This window comes from Ailuropoda melanoleuca, unplaced genomic scaffold (assembly GCF_002007445.2).
Source record: "Ailuropoda melanoleuca isolate Jingjing unplaced genomic scaffold, ASM200744v2 unplaced-scaffold11384, whole genome shotgun sequence".
In the NCBI taxonomy this organism is placed as follows: Eukaryota; Metazoa; Chordata; class Mammalia; order Carnivora; family Ursidae; genus Ailuropoda; species Ailuropoda melanoleuca.
The window spans coordinates 49,177-66,403 of record NW_023179820.1 but is presented as its reverse complement, the minus strand read 5'-3'; the positions used below and the strand labels follow the sequence as shown (position 1 = coordinate 66,403).

The 17,227-nt window shown below is 43.1% G+C and overlaps 2 gene segments (V, D, J or C); both read left to right on the top strand.

The window, feature by feature from the left end:
• The first annotated feature begins 36 nt into the window (after nt 1–36).
• Nucleotides 37–1,875, top strand: LOC117797712. The segment is given in 2 exon segments: nt 37–226; nt 387–1,875. Coding segments are annotated over 2 exon segments (387 nt in total).
• Nucleotides 1,876–6,722: 4,847 nt separating this feature from the next.
• LOC117797710 lies at nt 6,723–7,366 on the top strand. The segment is given in 2 exon segments: nt 6,723–6,852; nt 6,975–7,366. Coding segments are annotated over 2 exon segments (381 nt in total).
• The last annotated feature ends 9,861 nt before the right edge of the window (nt 7,367–17,227 follow it).

Sequence of the window (17,227 nt, the reverse complement as noted above, 5' to 3'; positions counted from 1 at the left end):
GCTCGTTTTCGTGCATCTGGTGCACTAGACTGTGGCAGGAGCAGGGCCTTTTTCTCATTGGCTGGGGGACATTGTGGGAAAGTACTCTGTTGGAGGAAGGGGTCGGCCTGACAAGAGCAGGAGCTGAGCTGGCTGGAGGCTGCAGTTGTGAAGCTGGTCTAACGGGGAGGAGCCATGAGGACATCCAGGGGAGCTTTAATCGTGTTCTCGTGGCTGCAGCTGAGCTGTGAGCTGACAAGTATGGGACACGGAGGATATTAGTGGATGGGCTTCAGAAGTCAAGAACGGCTTTATTCAGGTTTCCCCCATTAGTGTAGAAAAGAGCATTCAGAAGCGTAAGAACCTGGAATCTCTTCTCCTTTCTCTAACCTTTTCTTTCTGCACAGGGTTCAGCCAAGGAGAGACGGTGGAGCAGCGGCCTTCGACCCTGAGTGTGCGACAGGGACGCAGCTCTGTCATCAACTGCAGCTATTCAGACAGTGCCTCAGTCTACTTCCCTTGGTATAAGCAAGAGCTTGGAAAAGGTCCCCAGCTCCTTATAGACATTCGTTCCACCACGGCCACAAAAGAAGACCAAAGGCTCACTGTCTCACTGAGCAGGACGGCCAGACATCTGTCCCTGCACATCGCAGACACGCAGCCTGAAGACTCAGCTGTGTACTTCTGCGCGGCAAGCACACACTGCTCCCCAGACACCTGCTGCCTGCGCTCAAACCTGTGAGCGGGGCAGCCCCTGGCCTTTGACACAGACCTTCCAGGAGAGCATTTGTGCTGTTTGTCTGTAGGTGGAAGCTGATGTGTTAGATGTGAAAAGCATATAATAAGACGGTTAGGATGGAGATGACCCAGACAGGGTTAGAACATTTTGTTGAATGACTGTTTTTTGATGGATTCTTGAATGGAGTTAGTAATGTTTTATTTTGAAATTCAGGTTTTAAGATGACTTTACATTTGCTCTTCAGACTGTCTCTTATAAATATCCACTCAGTACCAGTATTACAGTCCTTCTTATGGATGGGCACTTAAAATTGTATTTCAAAAGTAGTAGTTATGATTTTTGTGATTCTAAAACATCACATGCCAAATATAGTAGTATGGAAAGTAGAAACATGAAAGTGATAATTCTGTAAACAGATAATATTGCTAATAATCTTTTTAGTCTCTCCAAATATTTATTAGAATTACATTCATGATTTTTTCACTTTATGGATTTTGATTTGAGCATTTCCTACTTCATCGAATCTTTCCCTCAAAGATCTGGGTTTTTTTTTTAATTTTATTTTTTTTAAGTTTTCATTTAACTTGTGATTCAAAATAGCTCTGTGAGGTATTTTCATTAATTATGGTTTCATATTAATTTTGTTCCTCTGTATTTGGGGCAAATTTGACTGCTGAAATTTTCTATGTGCTTTGATCACTTTCTTTTTCAGAAATTGTGAACAGGTTTTCCTTCAGAGCCCAGGAATGGTATGTACTATTTGTGCGTTTGAGGCAATTAAGATAGGGAGTGATTTGACAGTGTGAGTTTCAGATAAAACTCAGAAATCTACTCTCGTTTGCAAAATTTTTTAAGTGTCTGTTCATATTACCCTCTCATAGAATTTAGGAGACAGAGTTTTGTATTTCATTCACTGGTATATTTTCAGTAAGTAGCACAAACTTTTCACATAATTAATTAGCAGTAGATGTTAAAGAAAGAAGGAAAGGAGATTTCTGCTACTTACTCATAATTGTAATTTAAGCTTTATGATTGAATTAAACTTATAAATTGATTTGTGAAATGTCCTTATTCTGTATATCCGATTATTTGATTGTTTTACAACATATTGTTTCTTTCCATGTATATGCGTCTCTTTCTTAATAAAGCTCATTTGTTTGAAGATAATTTATTCTTGGTCTTGTAATTTTTTGTTATCATTATAATGAAAATCTTCCTTCTGAGATATGTGGGAAATTTTTACATGCATGTGCCAGCCACCTTACTAGTATTAGCAGATTGCACAAAGGCATTTGGACTAATGGCTAATGTAGAGATGACAGCTGCCAGCCTCCCTGCCACGTGTTCATGTTTGAAAGAATTACACATTACTAGCCACAATGCTCTTAAAAAAAAAAAAGAAGTGGTTATCTCTAGTGTTGAAAGAAGTCAAAGGAAATAAAGAAGTTGGGTAAATATTTAATTCCCTCATTCTTCCACTCCTGCTCAAGGGTAGGCTCCCGTCAAGGTCCCTCTAAGTCTTCCTAACTAACGGTGGGTCTAACTGGCAATGGGCACAGTGAGTGTGGTTCCTCTTAGCTGAGTTATGGTTGTGAGTGTTGCTAACTGGCTGTAATCATTGGGAAATGCATCAGATTAAATTCAGTTTATCACACAGAGCAAAGGAGGTCAGGACTGCAGCCCAACATGTCCATGGGCTCGATTCTCTCCCTCCTTGTACCCCCAGCTCCCGCGCAGCAGAAGCAACATGACTCCTGATTGACCCATTTCCTGCCGGCCTGACAATGGGGTCAGAAGGAAGCACGCGTCTATGTTATCAGTTCATTTCTTCTTAAGTCAGTTAGAAACAAGACAGAGGGTGCCCTTGCTACAGGTTTGAACACTCGATCCTCCTTAGACGAGCGCTGACGCAGTGGAAGCAGCAAGGGTTTAGCCGGAGTGCGCGGGGAGCCCGTAGCTCAGATCAGACACGGTCAGGCTTCACACCTTCACCCCGGTGGGTGTGACTGTCTCCTACTGCCTGGGACCACGGAGCACCAACTTCAAGGCCTTCTCTCCATCCTGTGAAGCCAGACTGGGTGCTGAGAGTCTCCCTTCCGTTGGCTTTCTCCAGGCCGGTGCTGACTGCGTATGTGTGGTTTCTCCCAACCCGGGAGATGGGGCTGCTTTATGCACACACTCACTAGCCGCTTTCAGAAGCTCCCTCTTGCTGCCCCCAAGTACGCCGGTGGCAGGCCGCAGGGTGCGATGATGTGTGGGTGAGGCACTGAGTGTCGTGTGTGCCCGTGGACCATCTGTGGGGGTCTCCAGGCTAACCATGGAGGCTGTGCCATGGTTTCTGGGTCCCTGTTGGTTTACTGCCCCCCCAGGAGCCCTGGGTGCTGTTCTGCTAGGTGCACCCTGCTCCCCAGTGAGCAGTACCCCTCAGTATTCTGGCTGGGCTAGAAAGAGGTTTGTCTGTGGCAGCCTCCTCCGGAGCTGGAGGGCCATGTGTTCACTCTCATGTTCTCACTTCCCTCCACGTGGAAATCACAGGCTGGAAGGTTTCTCTGGGCTCAGAGCTGTGTCACATGGGCTGGGGTGAGGAGGGTAAAGTGAAATCGGTCTTCGTGTCCTCCTCAATCTTTCCAATCTCAGATTGTTTTATTCCACGGTGTGCTGTGTCTCCTCTCTGGACTTCTTCACAGGCACTCTCTTTGGCTTAGTTATGACTATGAAAATCACTGGGTTTTTGGGGTGAAGGGGTGGTGGAGATGGTAGAAAATTCCTATTTTGCCATTTTGATGTCAGTGTTGAAATTATTTATTTATTTATAATACCTCAATTGAGTTTTTAAAAAGATTTTTAAAAATTTATCTGAGAGAAAAATAGAGAGGCAGCAGGGGTGTGCAGGAATGGGGGAAGGGTGGTGGGAGAGGGAGACGCAGACTCCTGGCTGATCATGGAACCCAATGCAGGGCTTGATCCCAGGAACTCAGGATTATGACCCGACCTCCCAGCAGATCCTTAGCCAGCTGACCAAACCAGGTGCCCCTACATTTTTTATTTTTAAATAATTATGTAGAAAATTCGCTATTTTTGGTGTCNCTACATTTTTTATTTTAAAATAATTATGTAGAAAATTCGCTATTTTTGGTGTCCATTTCTGTGAATTTTGAAATTTAACACATTGTATAGATCATGTCACCATCGTACAATCACTGTACAGAATAGTTTCTTTGCTCTCCCAAACTCCCTTGTGCCATTCTTTTGCCATTACACACTTCCATATTCCCCACTCCTTGCAACATTGGTCTACTCATATTTTTGTGTTTTAAAAGCGTCAAATTGATGGCACCATGCAACACATAATCCTTTGAGAACTGTATGTCTTGGTGGGAGGAAGCACATGCCACAGGGCACACCCATGACCTCACCTCTGTCACCACTCTCAGTGTTTCCTACCCCTGAGAGTTTGAACTTTGATGTTATTTTCATAGGAATAGCTCATCATTTCAAGTGTTCGAATTCCTTTAGAAACTTGATATATAGCTCTACAAAATATGGTTGCCAATTGATAATGCAGAGATGGTGTTGAAGGTTGGATCAACTCATATAATCAAGATGAGTCACGTGCTGTACACAAGTTTTGTTGTACAAATGTCATCTTAAATTTTTATCAGTAGATACTTTTTCACATTTTAAGGGTAATTTAATTGATGAAGATTCACTCTCTAGCAGTACCAATTAGGGTATGGTTATTACTTGTTTTTGTCCAGGAGTTCATATGAAATGACACATCCAGTGATTTTTTTAAAAAAATTATTTCCATTTATTTTAGAGAGAGCTCAAGTGGGAGGAGCACAAGACGAGGGAGAAAGAATCCCACATGGGCTGCCCGCTGAGCACGGACTCCAATGCTGGGCTCAATCTCATGATCTTGAGATCTCAAACTGTGCTTGAAACCAAGAATCTAGTGCTTAACCAACTGCTCCACCCAGGCACCCCTGCAATAATTCTTCAACTTTGTTGCCCTGGCAATGGCTGTGCTGAGCTGAACTACAGCACTATGGTGGGTATTGTCTCAAATAAAGGCTATGCGCATACAAGTTATTTTATTAATAGGAGAACAGAGTCAAGATAATCAGAAATACGTAACACTTTACCATTAAAATGGGAAAATACCTCTAAAGGTTCAAAATATCTCAAAGGAATGCAAAGGATTAAACTTGGTGGTTCCAAACATCTAGGAGAGTTCTCTTCTAATGGCCTAGGTGGAACGGTCTGCTTTATGCAATTACATGCTTATTTCAATACGTGCATGCACAAGTATTTCAATGCTTGCATGTACTCTCATCTGTGCACTGTCTGTTTCTGCTGATTCTCCAGAGAACCTCAGTTTAAGATCTCCAATACAAGTAACTTTCTCAGATCCTGTCAGTGAAGGTTGCATAATGTCATACTAGTTGATAAACATGTAACCAAGGATCCATTTCTCCTACTTTATCTGCCAAACTGGTAATAAATTGTATATATAAGGTCATTTCATATATCTCAAGGCCAGTCTTTTTCTGGGATTTTGTTCAGAGCACTAAAGGTTTAGGTCATGTGATGGTGATTACATGAATGGCCACAGAGCAGTCTGTACCTGGGATGAAAGGAAGAATGTCTAGTTCAGTTTGTGAAGGTTGGAATGCATGTGGTTGGGGCATCTGAGTTTTGTGGGCCACAGTGAGCAGTCCATCATGAGCCAGCCTAGGACTTGGAAGGATGCAGGGCCATGAGGGCTAAGGCTGTACCAGGCCGCAGTAGTTCAAGGGGAACTGCTACAGTAACTCATTTCAGTGTTAACATTCCATTTGATGTTTCCACTTTTCCAGAGGGTTGGTGTGTGACGGGAGAAGTGAAGTTTCTGTGTGAGGCCTAACCTTACTTAACTGTCCCAGAGAAATTTCCTCTGCTACCTAGAGAGTATTTGAAATGGCATAGGCAGTAAACACAAAATCCAGTTGATATTTAACTCTTGTGATTGCTGCGGCATTCAGGCAAGAGACTGGTTCAACCCACATAGAAAATAACATACCATTACCTGTCCACCCTTAGAGCTCATGGAGGGAACGCAACTGTGCCAGATCCCTTTGGAGATACTCAGATGTTTCCTTAGGACAGTATTTCAGAGCGTTTTCTACCTTCCAGATTTTATGGGATTTCCTTGACTCCCAGAAAGGCATGGACAGCCCCATTGTCAGCCATCCTAGAAAAGTCTCCCCACTAGTGTTTGTATGATGTTGCGTCCAGTATATTCCCAGCGTGATGTGGTGTCTCTGGTGGATCGTAGCAAGTGCTCCCTAGAGATCATTTGGCTGCTGCCCTGACTTTGATATATCTTGTTCTCAGGGATCAGGAAAATCAATCATTTGTAGTGATTCTTTACAAAATTTAGTGCCAAATTTTCTGTAACTAAGATTGGATTATTGAACTTTTCCGTGCTTTTGTCTTTATCTTTTTAAAGAGGTGGTTACATCAGGCTCTTAGTTGGAAATGTATATTCAGATGACCTTAAGCATTTTTTTCTTAGCTTCTACATTGTCTTTTTTACTGTGAGACATTGTATTTCTTACAATATTTTTTTGAATTACATGAATACATCAAATACTCGTGAATTTGCTGTGCATTTCTAGTAGGATGCAGGAGACACATGAAAGGGTTAAGAAAAGTTAGAAAGTTAAGAGACCTCATCTTCTTCCTAGTATTTGGAAGTTCTGACCAACATTAAAAACATGTTGACCGACACTGACCTCATAATTTTTTTGTAAAATGCATATATATGAGATTTTCATTAATTCAGCTTCTTGAATTAATGTAGCTTCTCCAAGGTTTGGATTTTATAAAGGGGTCTGGAGAAGCAATTGCATGCCCAGCCTCCTGTTGTCTCTCAGTGTTTTAAGGACTCTAGCCAACATGCACTATTTCAGTCCCCGTCCAACAGGGGGCGCAGCTTCCCAGCACAATCCCATTTCCTGTGTGAAATGTGGGCTTCTCATCATTTCTCTGTCACTCCGTTTCTTCATGGTACGAATGAAGAACATTATTTAGGTGACACTTGAAGATGAAATGTTCTGCAGGCTTCGTGACTGTGGCACTCTTAATGCTTGGTGAGTAAATGTCTTTTAAAATTTGAATTCCTCCTTCTTTTGTACCAGCAAGAGCTTTGACAATAATTTTATCCAAGAGCTTTATGCCCAAGGTGACACAGGTCTCTTTTCTCTTTCCTCAGGACAAACCCATGGAGACTCAGTGACCCAGACGGAAGGCCAAGTGTCCCTCTCAGAAGAGGCTTCCCTCACTATAAACTGTACCTATACCACAACTTTGTATCCCACCCTTTTGTGGTATGTCCAGTATCCGGGAGAAGGTCCACAGCTCCTCCTGAGTGTGTCGTGGGGCCAGGAGAAGGGAAGCAATAAAGGATTTGAAGCCACCTTGGACAGCAATTCCAAATCCTTCCACCTGGAGAAAGGCTCAGTGCAAGCATCAGATTCAGCTGTGTACTACTGTGCCATGAGTGACACAGTGACAGGGACTGCAGGGGGAGCTGAGCGCAAACTCTGAGCAGAACAGGGACCTGGATGCTGAGAGTCTCTGACTGACCCACTCTGGTTCCAGCTCAGTCTGTGGTTGTCTGTCCCCCAGCGTCTGCTTGATACAAAATCATAGAGACATCCAGAGTATAGGAACCAGAAGTCACATCCCCAACCCAGCTGTTCCTTAGTGACATGGAAAAGAGTTTGATGCCAAGAGTCCCTCAGCCAGGGCTTAAGTGATTTCAAGGTAAAACCACATAACAATGAAGGGGTCTCTTGCTCATCCTTGCAGTGAACGTCCAGTCCCACAAGTTGTTCAGGGCAGCCTGGTGGGTGTTGCTGTGTCTGTGACACTTTTAGAGACACACGGTGTGTCTGAGAAGGTGGTGATGTCCATTGTCTTCCTGACAGAGTGTGGCAGGAGAGGTGATGGGAGAGCTTCAGCCCCAAACCAGGATTCAGTAGAGAAAGAAGGGAAGGGAAGAAAGGAGGAGGAACACATGTACCCGAGCAAGGAAAAGAGAGTCCGGGGACCTCTGTCCTGCTTTCTTTTCTAGTGAATCAGGTGGTAGACACAGGCTGATATTCAACATGAANGAGGCAGCAGGGGTGTGCAGGAATGGGGGAAGGGTGGTGGGAGAGGGAGACGCAGACTCCTGGCTGATCATGGAACCCAATGCAGGGCTTGATCCCAGGAACTCAGGATTATGACCCGACCTCCCAGCAGATCCTTAGCCAGCTGACCAAACCAGGTGCCCCTACATTTTTTATTTTAAAATAATTATGTAGAAAATTCGCTATTTTTGGTGTCCATTTCTGTGAATTTTGAAATTTAACACATTGTATAGATCATGTCACCATCGTACAATCACTGTACAGAATAGTTTCTTTGCTCTCCCAAACTCCCTTGTGCCATTCTTTTGCCATTACACACTTCCATATTCCCCACTCCTTGCAACATTGGTCTACTCATATTTTTGTGTTTTAAAAGCGTCAAATTGATGGCACCATGCAACACATAATCCTTTGAGAACTGTATGTCTTGGTGGGAGGAAGCACATGCCACAGGGCACACCCATGACCTCACCTCTGTCACCACTCTCAGTGTTTCCTACCCCTGAGAGTTTGAACTTTGATGTTATTTTCATAGGAATAGCTCATCATTTCAAGTGTTCGAATTCCTTTAGAAACTTGATATATAGCTCTACAAAATATGGTTGCCAATTGATAATGCAGAGATGGTGTTGAAGGTTGGATCAACTCATATAATCAAGATGAGTCACGTGCTGTACACAAGTTTTGTTGTACAAATGTCATCTTAAATTTTTATCAGTAGATAATTTTTCACATTTTAAGGGTAATTTAATTGATGAAGATTCACTCTCTAGCAGTACCAATTAGGGTATGGTTATTACTTGTTTTTGTCCAGGAGTTCATATGAAATGACACATCCAGTGATTTTTTTAAAAAAATTATTTCCATTTATTTTAGAGAGAGCTCAAGTGGGAGGAGCACAAGACGAGGGAGAAAGAATCCCACATGGGCTGCCCGCTGAGCACGGACTCCAATGCTGGGCTCAATCTCATGATCTTGAGATCTCAAACTGTGCTTGAAACCAAGAATCTAGTGCTTAACCAACTGCTCCACCCAGGCACCCCTGCAATAATTCTTCAACTTTGTTGCCCTGGCAATGGCTGTGCTGAGCTGAACTACAGCACTATGGTGGGTATTGTCTCAAATAAAGGCTATGCGCATACAAGTTATTTTATTAATAGGAGAACAGAGTCAAGATAATCAGAAATACGTAACACTTTACCATTAAAATGGGAAAATACCTCTAAAGGTTCAAAATATCTCAAAGGAATGCAAAGGATTAAACTTGGTGGTTCCAAACATCTAGGAGAGTTCTCTTCTAATGGCCTAGGTGGAACGGTCTGCTTTATGCAATTACATGCTTATTTCAATACGTGCATGCACAAGTATTTCAATGCTTGCATGTACTCTCATCTGTGCACTGTCTGTTTCTGCTGATTCTCCAGAGAACCTCAGTTTAAGATCTCCAATACAAGTAACTTTCTCAGATCCTGTCAGTGAAGGTTGCATAATGTCATACTAGTTGATAAACATGTAACCAAGGATCCATTTCTCCTACTTTATCTGCCAAACTGGTAATAAATTGTATATATAAGGTCATTTCATATATCTCAAGGCCAGTCTTTTTCTGGGATTTTGTTCAGAGCACTAAAGGTTTAGGTCATGTGATGGTGATTACATGAATGGCCACAGAGCAGTCTGTACCTGGGATGAAAGGAAGAATGTCTAGTTCAGTTTGTGAAGGTTGGAATGCATGTGGTTGGGGCATCTGAGTTTTGTGGGCCACAGTGAGCAGTCCATCATGAGCCAGCCTAGGACTTGGAAGGATGCAGGGCCATGAGGGCTAAGGCTGTACCAGGCCGCAGTAGTTCAAGGGGAACTGCTACAGTAACTCATTTCAGTGTTAACATTCCATTTGATGTTTCCACTTTTCCAGAGGGTTGGTGTGTGACGGGAGAAGTGAAGTTTCTGTGTGAGGCCTAACCTTACTTAACTGTCCCAGAGAAATTTCCTCTGCTACCTAGAGAGTATTTGAAATGGCATAGGCAGTAAACACAAAATCCAGTTGATATTTAACTCTTGTGATTGCTGCGGCATTCAGGCAAGAGACTGGTTCAACCCACATAGAAAATAACATACCATTACCTGTCCACCCTTAGAGCTCATGGAGGGAACGCAACTGTGCCAGATCCCTTTGGAGATACTCAGATGTTTCCTTAGGACAGTATTTCAGAGCGTTTTCTACCTTCCAGATTTTATGGGATTTCCTTGACTCCCAGAAAGGCATGGACAGCCCCATTGTCAGCCATCCTAGAAAAGTCTCCCCACTAGTGTTTGTATGATGTTGCGTCCAGTATATTCCCAGCGTGATGTGGTGTCTCTGGTGGATCGTAGCAAGTGCTCCCTAGAGATCATTTGGCTGCTGCCCTGACTTTGATATATCTTGTTCTCAGGGATCAGGAAAATCAATCATTTGTAGTGATTCTTTACAAAATTTAGTGCCAAATTTTCTGTAACTAAGATTGGATTATTGAACTTTTCCGTGCTTTTGTCTTTATCTTTTTAAAGAGGTGGTTACATCAGGCTCTTAGTTGGAAATGTATATTCAGATGACCTTAAGCATTTTTTTCTTAGCTTCTACATTGTCTTTTTTACTGTGAGACATTGTATTTCTTACAATATTTTTTTGAATTACATGAATACATCAAATACTCGTGAATTTGCTGTGCATTTCTAGTAGGATGCAGGAGACACATGAAAGGGTTAAGAAAAGTTAGAAAGTTAAGAGACCTCATCTTCTTCCTAGTATTTGGAAGTTCTGACCAACATTAAAAACATGTTGACCGACACTGACCTCATAATTTTTTTGTAAAATGCATATATATGAGATTTTCATTAATTCAGCTTCTTGAATTAATGTAGCTTCTCCAAGGTTTGGATTTTATAAAGGGGTCTGGAGAAGCAATTGCATGCCCAGCCTCCTGTTGTCTCTCAGTGTTTTAAGGACTCTAGCCAACATGCACTATTTCAGTCCCCGTCCAACAGGGGGCGCAGCTTCCCAGCACAATCCCATTTCCTGTGTGAAATGTGGGCTTCTCATCATTTCTCTGTCACTCCGTTTCTTCATGGTACGAATGAAGAACATTATTTAGGTGACACTTGAAGATGAAATGTTCTGCAGGCTTCGTGACTGTGGCACTCTTAATGCTTGGTGAGTAAATGTCTTTTAAAATTTGAATTCCTCCTTCTTTTGTACCAGCAAGAGCTTTGACAATAATTTTATCCAAGAGCTTTATGCCCAAGGTGACACAGGTCTCTTTTCTCTTTCCTCAGGACAAACCCATGGAGACTCAGTGACCCAGACGGAAGGCCAAGTGTCCCTCTCAGAAGAGGCTTCCCTCACTATAAACTGTACCTATACCACAACTTTGTATCCCACCCTTTTGTGGTATGTCCAGTATCCGGGAGAAGGTCCACAGCTCCTCCTGAGTGTGTCGTGGGGCCAGGAGAAGGGAAGCAATAAAGGATTTGAAGCCACCTTGGACAGCAAATCCAAATCCTTCCACCTGGAGAAAGGCTCAGTGCAAGCATCAGACAGCTGTGTACTACTGTGCCATGAGTGACACAGTGACAGGGACTGCAGGGGGAGCTGAGCGCAAACTCTGAGCAGAACAGGGACCTGGATGCTGAGAGTCTCTGACTGACCCACTCTGGTTCCAGCTCAGTCTGTGGTTGTCTGTCCCCCAGCGTCTGCTTGATACAAAATCATAGAGACATCCAGAGTATAGGAACCAGAAGTCACATCCCCAACCCAGCTGTTCCTTAGTGACATGGAAAAGAGTTTGATGCCAAGAGTCCCTCAGCCAGGGCTTAAGTGATTTCAAGGTAAAACCACATAACAATGAAGGGGTCTCTTGCTCATCCTTGCAGTGAACGTCCAGTCCCACAAGTTGTTCAGGGCAGCCTGGTGGGTGTTGCTGTGTCTGTGACACTTTTAGAGACACACGGTGTGTCTGAGAAGGTGGTGATGTCCATTGTCTTCCTGACAGAGTGTGGCAGGAGAGGTGATGGGAGAGCTTCAGCCCCAAACCAGGATTCAGTAGAGAAAGAAGGGAAGGGAAGAAAGGAGGAGGAACACATGTACCCGAGCAAGGAAAAGAGAGTCCGGGGACCTCTGTCCTGCTTTCTTTTCTAGTGAATCAGGTGGTAGACACAGGCTGATATTCAACATGAAGGGGTGGGGGCAGAAACAGAATGGAGGAAGTGGTCATATTTATATCACCCACTGTGCCCCTCCTTTTATTCTCTGTAAGTACACGGATCTTTAACCTTCTAACAAGTCAGCCTTGAATGAGGAGGTTTTTCAGCACCAAGGAAAGCTGCACCATACGTGTTCCCCCTACACCCTCTGAAGCCCTATGAAAAAAGATGGTAAGAAAATTATAAAGGGCATAAACCCACAAAGAGAACAGACAGAAAATGACTGTGGACTGTGACATTAGAAACATTGTAGAGGATGAGCTGCGTGTATAGGGAGAAATGCAAACTTGCTCAGCGGACCAAATAAAGAAGAAACCAAGGAGCACTTAGGAGAGAAGTGTGTCAGTGTGTGCTGCAGCCTCTGGAAGGGGTTAGGAAGCAGATGCACCAATTCCATTTTAATAATTATGGTAGGTGCTGTGTGTGTGTGTGTGTGTGTGTGTGTTGGGGACATTTAGAAGGTCAGAGGAGGACTGAAGAGAAAATATGTAAGTAATGGACACTCCATGTTCTTTACAGAACCTATATAACTGGCAGGGATCACTTTCCAAATTCTGCAGAAGAATGGAAGGTAGTCATTATGGACTGAGGAACAGCACATCAGAAAGTCCGAAACCCAAGAGCGCCTGGGTGGCTCAGTTGGTTAAGCATCTGCCTTCGGCTCAGGTCTTAGTCTCACCGTCCTGGGATGGAGCCAGGCATGGGGCTCCCTGCTCAGTGAGGAGCCTGCTTCTCCCTCTCCCTCTGCCCCTCCCTCTGCTTGTGCTCATGCACTCAGGCGTGCCCTTTTTAAAATGTTTATTATTATCCTTTTGACTTTATGGGGTTTTTTTTGCCATCCAGAATTTTAAAAATAATATGTAGTAAATTTAATGAATTTTTTATGGATTCTGAATCATGTGTCCTGCTTAACAATCCATATTTTCTTTAGTTTCTCCCAAGTATTTTTATCTTTAAAACTTTAATTTGGATGTGTGTGTGTGTGTGTAAGAAGTGAACTTGAGGTTCAAGGCTTTCTATTTTCTTTGCTTTTGTTTGTTTTGAAGCCACTAACCAGGCTCGACATCCATTCTTGAATGACTAATTAATTATTCCTCATTGATATTAAATATTCTCTTTGAGTTTTTTTTTCCACTTTTAAAATCTTCCTTATTAAGGTTTTCAACCTAGCCACTGCATTTTCATCCACAATTTATACTTGAATATTTTGGTGCTTCATGCCAATAGCTTACTGGATATGCAAAGAATATATATGTCCACTCCCAGGGCTCAGTCGGTTAAGCATCTGCCATCGGCTCAGGTCATGATCCCAGGGTCCTGGGATTGAGCCCAAGTCAGGCTCCTTGCTCAGCAGGGAGCCTGCTTTTCCCTCTCCCTCTGTCACTCCCCCCTACTTGGGCTCTCTCTGTCAAATACATAAATAAAATCTTAAAAAAAAAAACAAAGAGAGAGAGAGAGTGAGAGAAGAAAGCAGGGAGCCCTGGGGCACTGTTGGTGGGAATGTAAATTGGTATGGTCACTATGGATAATAGTATGGAAGTCCCACAAAAAATTAAAAATAGAATTACCATGCAATCCAGCAGTCCCACTTCTGGGTATAAATTCAGAAGAAATGAAATCAGTAACTCAAAATGTCTCTGTGGTCCCATGTTCATTGCAGCATTATTCACAGGAGCCAAGGTATGGAGAACAACCTACATGTCCCCAACAGATGAAGTCCTGCCATTTGTGACCACATGGATGCCCCTGACGGACACATAATACATGAAATAAGCAAAACACAGAAAGACAAATACTGTATGAATCAAACTGTATGAGGAATCTTAAAAAGTTAAACTCATAGAAGCAGAGAGTAGAATGGTGGTGTTAAGGTGGCTTGGGTGTGGGCAAAAATGGGGAGATGTATTCACAGAATGCAAAGTTTCAGCCATGCCAGATGAGAAAGTTCTGAAGATCTAATATACAAGATGGCGACTAAAGTTGTTAGTGTCACATACTTGAAATTAGCCAAGAGAGTAGATCATAAGCTTTATCACTCACACACACACACACACACACACACACACACACACACACACACCAGTAACTATGTAAGGTAGTACATATGTTAATTAGCTTTGTTGTAATCATTTTATAATGTATACTATACCAAAACATTATGTGAGGGGCACCTGGGTGGCTCAGTCGTTAAGCGTCTGCCTTCGGCTCAGGTCATGATCCCAGAGTCTTGGGATCCAGCCCCACCTCCAGCCCTGCATTAAGCCCCGCATGGGCTCCCTGCTCTGCGGGAAGCCTGCTTCTCCCTCTCCCGCTCCCCCTGCTTGTGTTGCCTCTCTCATTGCCTCTCTCTCTGTCAAATAAATAAATAAAATCTTAAAAAAAATAAAAACCATTATGTGGTATACCCTAAATGTAGACAATTTTTATTTGGCAAATTATACATCAATAAAACTGGAAAAAATTTTAAACGAAAGAGCAGATGCATATAAAGGGCCTATGGCAGGGAATAGTTTGGATTTAGCCCGCAACTAAAATATAAACTTCTTAGGATATCTGTTCTGCTCTCTCCTATAGCCTCAGTTTGTAGAAATGGGCACATAACAACGTTTTATTGAATGAATTAATGATAATTTTTTCTTCAGTACCGATAGTGGTATTTTTTATTACTCATTTGTAATTCAACAAATTTTTTGTAGGCCTACTGTTTGTCAGGTATGCTTGGATGTGTTGAGAATAAGCAAAGTCTCTGATTTCATGGAATTACAAGCTAGTAAGAGGAAAGGCAGAATATTTGAGCATAGATACTGGTAAGTGGTAAGTTTAGAAGCTTGTGAAAATTCTCTTCTTATTGCTTCTATTTTCTCAATGAATAGTTGAGAATGTAGATATATCAGGCCTCATTGCAAGTTTGAGATATAGTATACAGAGTGGCCGGATACAAAAGATGTAAAGAGATATACCATGGAAACACTTATCAAAAGAAACCTGGCATACTGTATGCATAGAAAACAAACTAGGCTTTAGGAATAGAATTATTGGAGGTAAAGAAGGTGCAATGGTTAATTTTATGTGTCTACTTGACTAGGTCATGGTACCCAGATATTTGGTCAAACATCAGTTTAGAAGTCACTGTGAAGTTTTTTTCATCTTTCTTTTGTTTTGTTTTGACAGAGGCAGAGGGAGAGGGAGAGGGATAAAGAGAATTCCAAGCAAGCTCCACACCACCCGGGCCTCCATCCCATGACCCAGAGATCATGACCCGAGCCGAAATCAAGAGTTGTATGCTTAACCAACTGAGCCACCCAGGTGCCCCTGTAAAGGTATTTTTAGATGAGATTAACATTTAAGTCAATAGACTGAGTAAAGAAGATTACTCCCCATAACGTGAGTGGGGCTCATGCCATCAGTTGAAGATCTTGAGAGAAAAATATGGAGGTCCGTCCATCGTTCAGTGCTCTCTGTGAGGTGAGATAGAAACTGGCTCATGGAGCATGGTTTGAATTATTGGGCATAAGGCCTCCTTCCCTTCCTTCTCCTCTTTGTGGGGGTAAAACCTCAGTTCTGAACTTATTCCCAATCTTGTAAGCAGCACCAGTTGTAGGATGATGCCCTTCCTTTACTTTTGTTCCCAGCTGTCCCAAGGGATCGGGCTCTGCCTGTTGTTCACCATTCGTATGAGGCAAGATAGAACTCAGCCCCGTGGAGGGGGCCTGAGAGGCTAGGAAGCCAGGTTCATGCTCCATTCTCACTCCCCACCCTCCAAACACCTACCTCTCCGTGGGAGAAATCACAGGCCCAGGCAATCTTCTTGGTACTGAGCTAACTTGAAGTGGTGGAGGGACAGACCTGGGAGAAGTGAAAGTGTTCTTCTTACCTGTATCAGTGTAAACATTCTCAGTCTGAGCTCTTCTGGGCTGCTTTACTTCTTAGCTGGATTCTGAATTTGTCTTCAAGGTACTAGTATCATTGTTCAGTCAGTGTAGTGGTTCTGTACAGGAAGAGATGGCCTGCGTCATGTCTTCTAAATCTTTCCAAAATTGTCAGGTATGTGTTATTACACTTATTTTCAGACAAGAGAGCTGAGGCTTAACTCTTTCATCCAAAATCACCGATAGCCTGAACTCAGACTGAAGGGTTCAAACACGTTTTCAGCACTAGTCTACTGTGCTTGTACAGGTGTGTCAGGGCTTATATCCTACAATATTGCAAATGGCATGGAGAAAACCCAGCAAGAAGGTTCATCAGAGCTTCTGAGCAATTGTTGCCACAGCCCCAAGATGGCAGTGTTTTCAGTGACCTTGCCTGTGGAAAGTGGCTTTTGGAGGGGCATGTGTTCTCTGATTGGCTGATCACACGCCCTGAGAATCCCTTTGTTTAGTGTTAAAAAGACGTTGAATAGACAAGTCAGCCTTTGTGGGCAGCCCCGTGCAGAAGAAGGATGGAGAAGCACCTGAGAACATCCTTGGTGGTTTTGTGGCTTTGTTTTTGTTGTAAGTGAATGCAGAGTTTTAGCCAGGTTGACGCAGGAAGTTCAGGGAGCATGTTCTTAGGATTTTCAGCAAAAATATATTGCACTGGGGTCAGAGAAGGGAAGAAAATGGGGCCATTTTATAGTTTACCTGGGATTCATTGTGGAGAGAAGGAAGGGCTGTAGATCAGGAAGCATTCAAATGGATGATCTGTTCCTAAAATCTCACTTTGCTTTCTGAATAGGTGTGAGTGGCAAAAACCAAGTGGAACAGAATCCTCCATACCTGATGGTCCTGGAGGGGGCGAACTGCACAATGCAGTGCAACTATACCGTAAACCCCTTTAGCAACTTAAGGTGGTATAAACAGAGCACCGGGAGAGGTCCTGCTTCTCTGACAGTCATGACTTATGGTGATAGCAAAAAGTCAGATGGAAGGTATACAGTGACTCTGGATGCAACCACCAAGCACAGCTCCCTGCACATCACAGCCGCGCAGCTCAGTGACTCAGCCATCTACATCTGTGTGGTGAGCGCACTGTGTTCCCTGGGCACTTGCAGCCCGTACCCAAACCTGCACCTGCAGGTGGTGACGGCCGCCTAGGAGGTGAAGCCGAGCATTGT